Source organism: Tenrec ecaudatus, chromosome 6, assembly GCF_050624435.1.
Source record: "Tenrec ecaudatus isolate mTenEca1 chromosome 6, mTenEca1.hap1, whole genome shotgun sequence".
Classification (NCBI taxonomy): domain Eukaryota; kingdom Metazoa; phylum Chordata; class Mammalia; order Afrosoricida; family Tenrecidae; genus Tenrec; species Tenrec ecaudatus.
Genome location: NC_134535.1, coordinates 86,222,345 through 86,234,937, shown reverse-complemented (window position 1 = coordinate 86,234,937; position 12,593 = coordinate 86,222,345). Strand labels below are relative to the sequence as shown.

General features: G+C 38.4%; 1 protein-coding gene across 1 annotated transcript; it reads left to right on the top strand.

Moving 5' to 3' along the window:
• The first annotated feature begins 10,577 nt into the window (after positions 1 to 10,577).
• LOC142451071 (olfactory receptor 8S1-like) lies at positions 10,578 to 11,513 on the top strand. Its single transcript, XM_075553006.1, has one exon. The coding sequence runs from the start codon at positions 10,578 to 10,580 to the stop codon at positions 11,511 to 11,513; it is 936 nt and encodes a 311-aa protein (XP_075409121.1).
• The last annotated feature ends 1,080 nt before the right edge of the window (positions 11,514 to 12,593 follow it).

Sequence of the window (12,593 nt, the reverse complement as noted above, 5' to 3'; positions counted from 1 at the left end):
AAGCTGAATTAGATGAAGAACAATGAGGCATCAGGATGGAGGAAGGCTTATTAGCAACTTATGTTATGCAGATGACATATTACTTGCTGGAAGTAAGGATTTTGAGCACTTGCTGATGAAGATTAAGGACTGTGGTCTTTGGTATGGATTATAACTCAATGTAAAGAAGACCAGCATCCTTAAAACTGGACCCATAGGTAACATCATGATAAACAGAGAACATTTTTTAAATTGTTGTGTTATTCTGGGTTGACTATTGCAACAAATTAATAGGCACTCAAATGTGTGTAAGAAAGAGGATTATTTACAAGAGCAATTGAATATTGAGAAAACATCCCAGTCCAGATCAAGTCCATGAGTCTGATATTAGCCCATATGTCCGATACCAATCTAGAAAGGCCTCTTCAGACTCACAAAACACAGGCAATGATGCCAAATGCAGGAAGATCACAGATCAGTGGGTGGGAAGTCTTGTGGATCCAGTGGACTTGTAAGCATCTCAGCACTGGCAAGGGTCTCCATTGGGGCTCCTCCAGCCCAGGTACTAGTGTAGTTCCATGTGTCTTGTTAGCTGCAGTGTCTCTCAGGGAGTGAGCAGAGGAAAAGAGTGAATCCTGCCTCCAAGGAAGAATACAGGAATTCTGAGAATCCTCAGGAGAAGGCCATGCCCACACAGAGACCTCATTGGCTATGATCTGATTGACAGGCTGGACTCCAACTCTTCACTCTTAGTCCTCAAATTGACACCAGACTATGTAACAACCACAGTTGTCCAGGATTTTGTCTTCCTTGGATTCAAAATCAATACCCAGGGAAGTAATCAAGAGATAAAAAGACACATTGCATTGGGTAAATCTAGTACACAAGACCTCTTAAGAGTTTCTTTGTAGACTAAAGTGCACTGGATTCAAACCATGGTATTTTTCATTACCTTATATGCATGTGAAAGTTGGACTTTGAATAAGGATGGCCAAAGACGAATCAATGCATTTTAACTGTGGTGCTGGCAAGGAATATTGAAAGTATCGTGAACTGCCAAAATTCTAAACAAATCTGTCTTGAAACAAATATGACCAGAGTGTTCCTTACAGGCAAGGATGGCAAGACTTCATCTTACAAAGTCTGTACATTTTGTCAGGAGAGACCAGTGCCTCGAGATGGAGATAACGCTTGGTAAAGTCGAGCAGAAGTGAAAAAGTGGAAGGCCCTCAAAGATGGACTCACACAGTGAGTGCACCAATGGGCCAAAGCATGGGAAGAGCTGTGAAGGTGACGGAGGACTGGGAAGTGGATTGCTTTGCTGGGCAGAAGGACGCTATGAACTGAGACGGACTCGGTGGCACCTAACAGCCACCAATGCTTTCCCCAAAATGATGTCCTTCTTCAGGGACTGGACCTGCCCAAATGTTCCTGCTTTGAAGTCGTATCTTCTTTGGCTCTAAGGATCATTCTCGATGTGTTTCTTCCAAGACAGATGTGTTTGTTCTTTTGATATTCTTCATCGCCACATAACTCAAATGCAAACCACTAGGTAATTAGTAAACCAGTTACTGTCTCTGTAAATTTACCTATCCTGAATGTTTTAAAATCATTTTATTGGGGGAATCGTACAATTCTTATCACTATCCATACATGCATCCATTGTATCAAGCGCATATGTATCCTGAATTTAATATACACAAAATCATACAAAACAGAAGCAGGAAGCTAAAAAGGATCGACAACAATGACAAAATGGAACAGATAAAAACGTCAATTCCAAAGGCAGCAGAAAATATTAAAAACTGAAACAACTTCAAAATGGGTCAAAAAGGAAATCAAATGATAAGGCATTACATTTTAACCTAACTCCGTCTGCCATAATAGGCTTCATGATGCTCTATGTTTAAAAGGAAGACAATTCACTTCCCTTAACTGTGGTCAGAGGGCATTCACCTGGGGCTTAATCTATGTGGGGAGTCTGTAAGTGGATTTGGGGCTTCTGATGTCATCTATAGCCTTTTGAAAACCAGATGTGCATAATTTAAGCTCTGTTACCATTCTCTCCTTTGGATTCAGATTTTATTATTTACAATCCTTGGGTCACACAGGCTGGTGTGCTTCTTCCATGTGGACTTAGTTGATTCCTTACTTAGATAGCTGCTTGTTTGAAGACCCCAGATGCTGTTCTTTATGAAAGCTGGACACCATCTGGTTTCTCCCCAAGCTTTGCTACAACAGCCATATATTCAGTGATCTATTTATGAGCGTAAGTATTCAGTGGGGCCATGTCGTAAGAATTAATCTGCTGTCTACCAGAGGCCCCAGAAGCCAGTGAAGTAAGATGTTTGAATGACTGGGTTGCCTCAGGGTTTGAAAAATATCACTTGTGACAGGGAAGAGTGGGGCTCAAAGAAGTAATTCATACTGCCCATCAATGGTAAAGGGGCATCTCTCAGCAAGTGTTGCTGCTCTTCTATTTTAAGAAATCTAGGTCTACTTGAGTTCAAGTTCCCACTACCAGGAAGTGCAAAACCAGTCTTTTCATCTCACTAATGCCTAAGATATCTATCTTTATGCATTCCATGCCAGTTTTGATGACTCCTAATTTTCAAATAAATATTGAATAAATACACAGAGCCACTGTACCAAAAAGAACTAGTCTACATTCCACTATTTCAAGAAGTAGCACATGAGCAAGACTCCAGGGTAATGAAGGAAGATGTTCAAGCTGTACTGAAATCAACAGCCAAAAAACAGGCTCCAGGAATTGATGGAATATCAATTGAAATGTTTGAACAAACTGATGAAACTCTGTAAACACTCACTGTCTATGCCAGGAAATTTGGAAGACAGCTACTTGGTCAACTGACTGGAAGAGATTTATATTTGCACCATTCCAAAGAATGGGGACCCACAGAATGCTCAAATTATAGAATAATATCATTGATATCACATGTAAGCAAAGTTTTACTAAAGATCAGCCAACAATGATTGCAGCAGTACATTGACAGGGAGTTGCCAGATGAAGTAGAACAAGTGATATCATTATTGATATCAGGTGAATCTTGGCTGAAAGCAGAGTATACCAGAAATATATTTACTTGTGTTTTGTTGACTATGCCAAGACATTTGGCTGTGTGGATCATACCAAACTAACCACAAGGTTAGCAGTTCAAACCCACCACCAGCTCAATGGGAAAAAGAGGAAGCTATCAGTTCCTGTAAATATTTACAGGTGTGGAAATTCTAGCAATCAGTTCTATGCTGCCCTATAGAGTTGCTATGAGCTGGAAGGTGCAGCAGTGGTTTCATGAGTTGAAGTGGATTCAATAACAATGGGTTTAAGTGTTCGGATGGACTCGGTGGCAATGGGTTTGGGCTGGAGTATATGAAAGAACAAGAAAAAACAGGAAGAAAAATCAGAATAGAGCGAAGGAAAAACTAAGAGGATAAAGGGTCAGGGAGCGAATCACTGGTGGATAGGAATGAAGGGATAGTGAGCTTGTTCAAAGTGTAAGTGGAGAGATTACACCTCCTGGGTTGCCAGTCACCAATGTGATGCTGGGGTAGTCCTGGAAAGCAGACCAGCTATCTAGTTCCTGTTCTGATTGGACTGTTGCTTGCAATAATTCAAAATGGCTGCATTGTGCTGGTTGGAAGAAGTCAGGTCAGAATGATCTTTAGCGGCAAGGTTGGCAAGACTTAATCTTACATACTTAGGACATATTGTCAGGAGAGACTGGTCCCTGAAGAAGACATCATGTTTGGTAAAGTGGAATGTCAGTGAAAACGAGGAAGGCCCTCAATGAGATGGAGTGGCACAGTGACTGCATCCGTGGGTTAGGCACAGGAACAATTGTGAGGATGGTGCAGGACTGTGCAGTGTTTTGTTCTGATGGGCGTAGGGTAGTTATGGGTCGGAGCCAACTTGATGACACCTAACAACAGCGGGTCAGTGAGAAAAGAAGAAGACCCTTACAAAGATGGATCAGAACAAAAAATCACATCACTGTGAATGAGGGGGGCAGTGCGGAGTGGAGACCCAGTGCCCGTTTGTAGGCCACTGGACATCCCCAGGGTGCGATGTAGCAACAATGAAACATACAACTTCCCTCTAGTTCCCAAATGCTTCCTTCTCCCTCTCCTCACCCCCCCCATCATGATCCCAATTCTACCTTGCAAGTTTGGCTAGATCAGAGGATGTACACTGGTACAAATAGGAACTGGAAACACAGGGAATCCATGGCAGATGATCCCTTCAGGACAAGTGGCGTGAGTGGCGATACTGGGAGGGTGAATGGAGGGTGGGTTGGAAAGGGAGAACTGATTACAAAGATCTACATGTGACCTCCTCCCTGGGGGATGGACAACAGAAAAGTGGGTGAAGGGAGATATCGGGCTGTGTAAGATATGACAAAATAATAATTTGTAAATTATCAAGGGTTCATGAGGGAGGGGGGAACAGGGAGGGACGGAAAAATGAGGAGCTGATGCCAGGGGCTTGGGTGAGAGGGGATGTTTTGAGAAAGATGAGGGCAATCAATGTACAAATGTGCTTTACACAATTGATGTACGTATGGATTGTGATAAGACTTGTATGAGCCCCTAATAAAATTATTTTAAAAAATGGATTCACACAGTGGTTACAACAATGTGTTTAAACATAAGAACAATTGTAAATATGGCACAGAATGAAGTAGTGTTTTGTTCTGGTGTACATTGGGCTCCTGTGAGTTTCAACTGACTTAATGGCACCCAAAACCAAAACAAGCATGCAATTGTTATAGAGTTGTTTTGTAATTTGAAATATGTGTGCATACATTATACCAGAAATGCTTGTTTAGTTGGTTTAGGTCAACGACTGGTTATTGAATTTCTTTCCTTTGAATTAGTTCATTTTTTTTACCTTTTAGACCATAGATGATAAACTCATGATCATAATTTACACAGTAAATTTATCTGGGTGAGATGACCTGAGAATCACACAGAGAAAATAAAATACTTTTATTGTTAAATAAAAATATATTTATTTCTTTTTTTCCTCATGTATTTTTAATCATTTTATTGGGTGCTCATACAACACTTATCACAATCCATACATACATCAATTGTGTAAAGCACATTTGTACATTCGTTGCCCTCATCATTCTCAAAAATATTTATTTCTTATAAGGAAACAGAGCCCATTGTTTTCTGTCTCCTATGAAGTTTGAAATAAAAAGTTCAAATATCATATTTATGGCTTCACCCCAGAAATTCCAAAGACTACACTCAAGGGCACTCTATTGGTATTTATAATGTTGCTAATTCTTATAGTATCTGATTTGTGGTTCCCGGGAAAAACTAGCATTGCCTCAAACATCTTGGGGCAACTAAGTTCCCCAAGTCAACTTACACGTTTCCCAAGCACATCTACTTTGAGGATTATTTAGATCAAAATATCCAAAGCATGGCAGGGAAAGGAAAAGCAGAGGAGCAAATGAAAATGTCAGGGTGATGATATTTGAGACCATTTGAAAGAAAGAAATGCCATGTGGTCATATGACGATGGTTGTCAGGACTTACTCTTTATTCTCCACTACATGTGCATTTTTGAGTGACCTGTTTCATTGATATCAGCTTGTCTTCAGTGTATTTCTAAGATGCTGGGAAAATATCTTGTCTTAGAAGAAAATCATTTCAGCAAAGACTGTCTGTGTCAGATAACATTCTTTATGCTCATCACTGGAGGGACGGAAATTGCTTGTTCGTAGGATGGCATATGACCACTATGATGCTACCTGCCACACTCTTCTCTGTTCCCCAGTGATGTCCAAACAGCAGTGTGGGTGTGTGAAAGCAATCAATCAAATAATAGACAGAAATTGATAGATTTAAAAAATTCACTTTAGCTCCAAGACAAATAGGTTGACAGTGAAATTAAAAAAAAATGTCCATGCAACAGCCACCAAAAGAAAGCTGATGCAGTTATACTTAATAGATATTATATGGAATAGATATTTTAAATAAAAAGATTGTCTCGAGAAACAAAAATAGTATATGTTGATAAAAGATTCACGAAGAAGGCATAAAAATTGTAAACATATATGTCTTAAACACCAGACCTGAAAATATATAAAGCATCATTAGCAAATTGTAAGGAGAAGTAGACACATCTATAATTGGAGACTTCAATACACCACTTTCAACAACGTGTACAACATCCAGACAGAATATCAATAAGAAATAGAGGACTGCACAATACTGTAAGCCAACTAGACTTAACAGACATAGGTAGAATACTTGACCTAACAATGGTATAATATATGTTGTTCTCAAGTACACAGTGAACATTGTCCAAGATAAAAATGATATATGTTAGGCCACATAAAACCTGATAGAAAAAGTATAAACAAATTCATTTATTTATGAACAAGTTATTCACATAAAAAACCCTCACTGCCATATAATCAATTCCAATTCAGAGTGACCCTTTAGGACAGGGTAGCCTGGCTTGTGGATTTCTGAGACTGTAAATCTGTATGGGAGTAAAAAGCCTTATCTTTCTCCCTCTGAGTGACTGGTGGATTCAAAATGGAAGCCATGTAGTGTGTAACCCACTACACACCAGGGCAGGGGAAGTTAGTTATATAAATATTAATAAACACAAGACAGAAATCATGCAAAGTATATTATCCAACAAGATAATAAAACTATAATTTTATAACAAGAGGAAAACTGGAGAACCCAGCAATATGTAAATCAAATACAGAATTGAAAATTAGGAGAACGAATCAACAAACCCCAAAATGGGCTCTTTGAACAGATTTTAGAATTAGCAGGTCTTTAGCTAGACTGATAAAGGGAAAAAAAGAGATAATGTAAATGACCAAATTAAAAAACGAAATTGTGGATATAAATACCAGTCTTACAAAAATAAGAAAGACTATAAAGAGAATATTGTGAACAATTGTATATCAATAAAACATCCAACCTAGAAGAAATGAACAAATTCTTAGAAATTGTCTAAACCGATTCATTGAAATTTAGCCACATGTTTCATAGGAATTACATATCTAATTTATTTCTTTTTAATTTAAACCAACACATGTGCCTGGGCATTGCCATATTGTACAGCAGTGCAGTGAATCAGGGATTGGCATTTCTATAAAGAGATATATAATAAAATATTTTAATTTTGAGATCCATAAAGTCTCTGTTGCATGCATCAAATTCTCTTTGTTTGGGTTTTTTTTTTTTTTTGGTTTTGTTTTTTTTTAACCACAAAGGTAGTTATATACAGTTAAACTAATGAGCAGGACTATGTTCCTATAAACTTTATTTACAAACACAGGCAGTCAACTAGCTTGCTCTGTGGTTGTAGCTGTGCCCCTTGGGGCTCTATATAAGTCAATAAAAATGTTTTCTAAAAACCTACTATCTCAAGAAGAACTCCAAAGCTCTTAATTGTATTATTTTAGTGCTAGTAAAACTTTCAGTGTCTTACTTGATATAAAAAATATTTTCAACTAAAACTTGCTTTCCTTCGTATATTTTTATCTGTATATCTTCAACAAATACACATTGTAAAATATGTATTTAATAAAGAGCAATAATAATAACATGTATATTTACCATTTAAAGTTATTGGTGGTTTTATACATCTAGTTGAATATATACTAATCAACCATATATATTCTACTTAGACACAGAAAACTCTCCATCAAAAATATATTTTATTGTTTACAGAAAATATACTGACACTAGAAGAAAAAGGGAATATTTGGTAAATATTTGAAATAGAATAAATAGAAAACATGTCTAGATTATATGCCTTAATATTATTAAGGAGATATAAGGGAAATTTTACTAAGAATAGCAATTTAATAAGAGACTACCATAAACATATTTTTTGGTGATTGATTCAGTCAATACTATTAGATAAATTAAACATAAAACAATTTGTTTGGATTGACTTTTTCTCATGAAAAGGAATAACTTATTTTATACATGTGGCTAAATTTGTTGTCCAGAATGTGTCTCAAGAGCAAGAAGAATGTTTTATTTACTGAGACCCCCAATGAATTGCTCAGAGGGTTAAGAAACATTGCATCAGCATGAAAGAGACCATGCTACCAATTGTTAGAGGATTCTCTACACTTCCTGAAAGTTTCCATAAGTTAATAATGAGCTAAACCATGGCTTCATGATGTGACATCACTTTATTGGACAGATGTCCCTTGGGCTGCCAGGCTCCACTCGTCAACAGACTAACACTGTAAATATAACCCAACCAACTGTCGACAAGTGTATCTATCTTCTAATTTATAGGAGGCAGTAGCATTGCTCCATAGAGTGTTTGAAGCTGAAGTGCTTATGGCAGCTGTCTACCTCATCCTTCTTCCACAAACTAACTTATGGATTCAAACTAGTGATCTTAAAGTTTAAGCAATGTTTAACCCCGTGGCTCAAAGATGGCTTCTTTCTAAAAACAGGTGCCTTTCCAATGGCTTTGGTGCTAACAAGTTGATTCTAGCTTATGTAGACTCCACCTGCGCAGAGCACCAGGCCTGCCTTCCAAGGTGCCTCTAGGTGGGTTTGAATTGCTACCCTTTTGGTTAGTGGCCAAATGTTTAACAATTTGTATCATATCTAAAAGGTTAGATATGAAAATTTCAGTTATTTTTACTAGTTTAGATTTACAATGAAAAAGAAATAGGGAAATGTTTGAGTTTCTGGGTATGAGATGAAATGAGAGAAATTATGTACTTCCATTGTTGACTATTTCCTCTGTGGCTACTAGGGAAGAAAGAGGTCCAAGGAGAAGAATACCATACTGGATATATTTCCTTTGAGATTACCAAGAGTTTGAGCAATTCTATTCTTTGGGTATTTGTGACTGTTTACAAGAAGAACCTACTATATGTTGTTCATATAGTCAACCCTAGAAGCAAATGTTCTTTAATATGTGAAGAATTGCTGATCTCAGAAATGCTCATCTATCAGACAAAACAAGACAAAACAAAAAAAATTAGTTGTCATTGAGTTCATTTCTACTCATGTAGGACAGAATATAACTGTCCCTATGATTTCCTGAGAGTGCCTCTTTATGGGAGCAGAAGGCCTCATCTTTCTCCCAATAACTAGCTGTGTGTTTGAACTGCTGACCTTAGGAGCCCAAAGTGTAACCCACTATGCCGCCAGGATTCCTTCATCTATTAGAGAGGACAGAAATATAGATACATTCTGTACCAGAAAAAGCCAGAAGCTTCGTATATGAGAGATGAGTTCTCTGAATATTTTTCTTCCTTATTTCCAACTTTTTCCAATTAAGTTTCTATCCCATTTAATCCTCTTTCCCTGCCTCTTTAAGTCTGCCCGTCACTGTGAATCTTCTCCTTTGATTCTTCCCTTTGCTGAGCTCTTTCTGTGTCACTGCTTGCTTGCTTTCCTCTGTTTGGAATGTTGTATTCAGCTGTTCAGGAAGTAGACTTGCCTTTCCTAGGGCATAGTGATCATTGATAGTGTTGAATTCTTGAACTTTGGGTTCAAGCTATGCATGCTCAGGTGCCTGCAAGGATTAGAGCAAGCTGAAACCAAGTCTGTGCTGAGGAGAAGAGCACATTGGGAGGTCAAAATTATAGTATCATCGTATTCATAAAGGAGGTAAATCTGAAAGCCAGATTCATGTGTTGTGTCTCCCAGAATTGTTTCCATTTTTTGTAAATACACAATAATGCTAATGGAATGAATCCCTAATTACTGGATTTAAATAATTACTAGGGGTGATTTTCATGGATGATCTTTATTTAGAATGGCAACAAGACATTTGGGAGAATGCTTGGCGGTCTGAGTGGGAAGTGATGTTAATATAAGATGATAGAGACTCTTGAATATCAAAGATATTTTATTTTATAGACAGAGACCAAGATGCATTTTGATAAAAAAGGAAAAACTATTGATACAGTGATATAAGACAGATCCAAATTCAACTAATATGAAAATATATATTTTTATCAGAGACCTTCAATTGTTCTCATCTGTAAAATAATTTAGACATCTTCTATTTTATTGCTATTAACTTCCACCTACTCCCGCACATAATTGGAGATACCAGTGTCTTAGTTTCTATCCCAGGATTAAATTGGAAAATATGTATAAAATTGCTATACAAATAACAAAAATTTGAACAAACAGAATATGTCCTATTTAAACACTAATTAATTAAAAAATATGTTGAATAAAATATTGAAGAGTAATGGATAAATGAGAACAGAAATGTGAAGTTGTCACTTTCAAAAGAATGCTGGTATTTCACAAGAAATGATGAACCCAATTAAAGAGAAGTGGCATAGATCAATAGTCAACAAAAGCAGAAGAATACGCAAGAAATAAAACTTCAGCATAGCTGATCATGCGAGTTCAGGACCCCAGAGACACATGGAGGGGAAATGCCTCATAAGTCAGTGAAGACAACTTCAAAATCTTTATGATAAAATGTAGTCTGAAGAGATGGGGATGTATAGAGAAAAGACAGGCATGCCCCAGGCAGAAGCAGAGTAAGAAGGGTTCAGTCTAATTACTGTTCTTCTTTTCCAGAATAAAGGAGTTTCTAAATGGCCCTGGGAAACCACAGCACCATCACCGAGTTCATTCTCTTTGGGCTGTCAGCGGATCCCAAGATCCAAGCTCTGCTCTTCGTGTTCTTCCTGGGGATTTACCTTCAAACTCTGATAGGGAACCTGTTGATGTTGCTGGTTATCAGGGTGGATTCTCACCTCCACACACCCATGTACTTCTTCCTGAGTCACCTCTCTTTCCTGGATCTCTTCTTCTCTTCTGTCACAGTGCCCAAGCTACTGAAGAGTCTGCTGTCTCGATTAAAAACAATCTCTCTGCGGTGTTGCCTGGCTCAAGCCTTTTTTTTGTACGATACTGGAGGCACTGAAGCCTGCCTGCTTGCCGCGATGGCCTATGACCGCTTTGTTGCCATCTGCCACCCTCTGCTCTATGGCCAGATAATGAGCAACCAACTCTGTAATGAACTGGTGTGGGGATCTTGGAGCCTAGCCTTTCTGGATGCACTCATCAACATTCTTCTAGCTATGGACTTGGTCTTCTGTGGCGACAAGGTCATCCCCCACTATAACTGCGAGCTGCCCTCACTCTTCTCGCTGTCCTGCTCTGATGTCTCCATCAACATCAGTGTTATGCTCTGCTCGGTCCTCCTGCATGGGCTTGGAACCTGTGTCCTAATCATTTTCTCCTACACCCTCATCGTCTCCACCATCATGAGCATCAGCTCCTCCACGGGTAGAAGGAAGGCCTTTTCCACCTGCTCCTCTCACCTCACTGCAGTACTCCTATTTTACGGCTCTGCTTTTCTTCGCTATGCCATACCAAACTCAGATTCGCCCTTGGAGTTGATCTTCTCTGTGCAGTATAGTGTGATAACTCCCCTGGTGAATCCCCTCATCTACAGCCTGAAGAACAACGAGGTGAAAGCAGCTGTGAGAAGGACCTTGAGAAAATACCTTCAGTATCTCAGGTAGCCGTCCACAGGTAGAAGATGATGGAGAATGAGCATATTACAGCAAGATGTCTGGTGAGTGGAACATTAGAGAATATTCTGATTGTCCAAGTTGTCAGATACCAAAAAGCACCTTAAAGCTGTTTGGAGGTGATGTGGAGAAGATGATTTAGACTCATTCTGGCTTAGAAACAATGTAAAGCAATCAAATAGTCACATTAATCCAATGATTTTCTTGTATAGTCTTTTGGCTAAATTGATAGGTCTTCATCTCATTCTGTTTCTCTACACTAGGTAGTTCACTGAGTAATGTGGGATAACATGAAATGCTCAAACTTTTATGGAAAGGCTCATAGAACAAGCATGTTGAGACTTTATATTTTCTCCAATAAAATATTTTTATTGACATATTTTACTCATTCCAATATTTCCCTTCCGATACAATTCAGCTGTTCAATCCCATCAGGTGAGGCTATTCAACCATCAGTGCTGCCCTCACTTCCAGTTCCCTCCAAGGGCCATTACTCCTGTCAGTGTCTCTGAGTGGTCATCAGTCTTGACTACCCTGTACCAAGCAATATCAAATGAACAAACGAACACACAAGTCTAACATGACCAATGAGGTATGTCATATATGGACCACAATAGTAAAGGGAGGAAATCTGGAGAACTAGAGGTTAGTTATGTGGTTCATCAGTGTCACACTACACCCTGGATTTATCCTCTCTTCCATGAGACCCTATGAAAAGGGATGGTCCAATTGTCTTGCTGGTGGACTTTGAGTCTTCACTACATCTAGTCCCCTTCATATCGATTTGGATCTTGAGTATGAGGAATTACAGAGGCTTTGGAGGGAGGTTGTGCAATAGTAGATAACAGGGATATTTAGATCTGGATGATCTAGGCTAAAGAAAGGTTTCTCCACTGGGGAAAAAGAACAATCAAAAGAGACTTTTCTAAAGGGATACATCAGAAAAGTCTCACAAAACAAATTTCTAAAATATTTGTTTTTTGAAACAAATTGAGAAAAAATTTAAAGAAATATCAAGACTATGGTTTCATAAAATAGACAATTTAGCAGAAATTTGAGACTTGAGCAAGA

Excerpts from the sequence above, each read along its gene's own strand:
- LOC142451071 (XM_075553006.1), top strand. The coding sequence starts at position 10,578 with ATGGCCCTGGGAAACCACAGCACCATCACCGAGTTCATTCTCTTTGGG.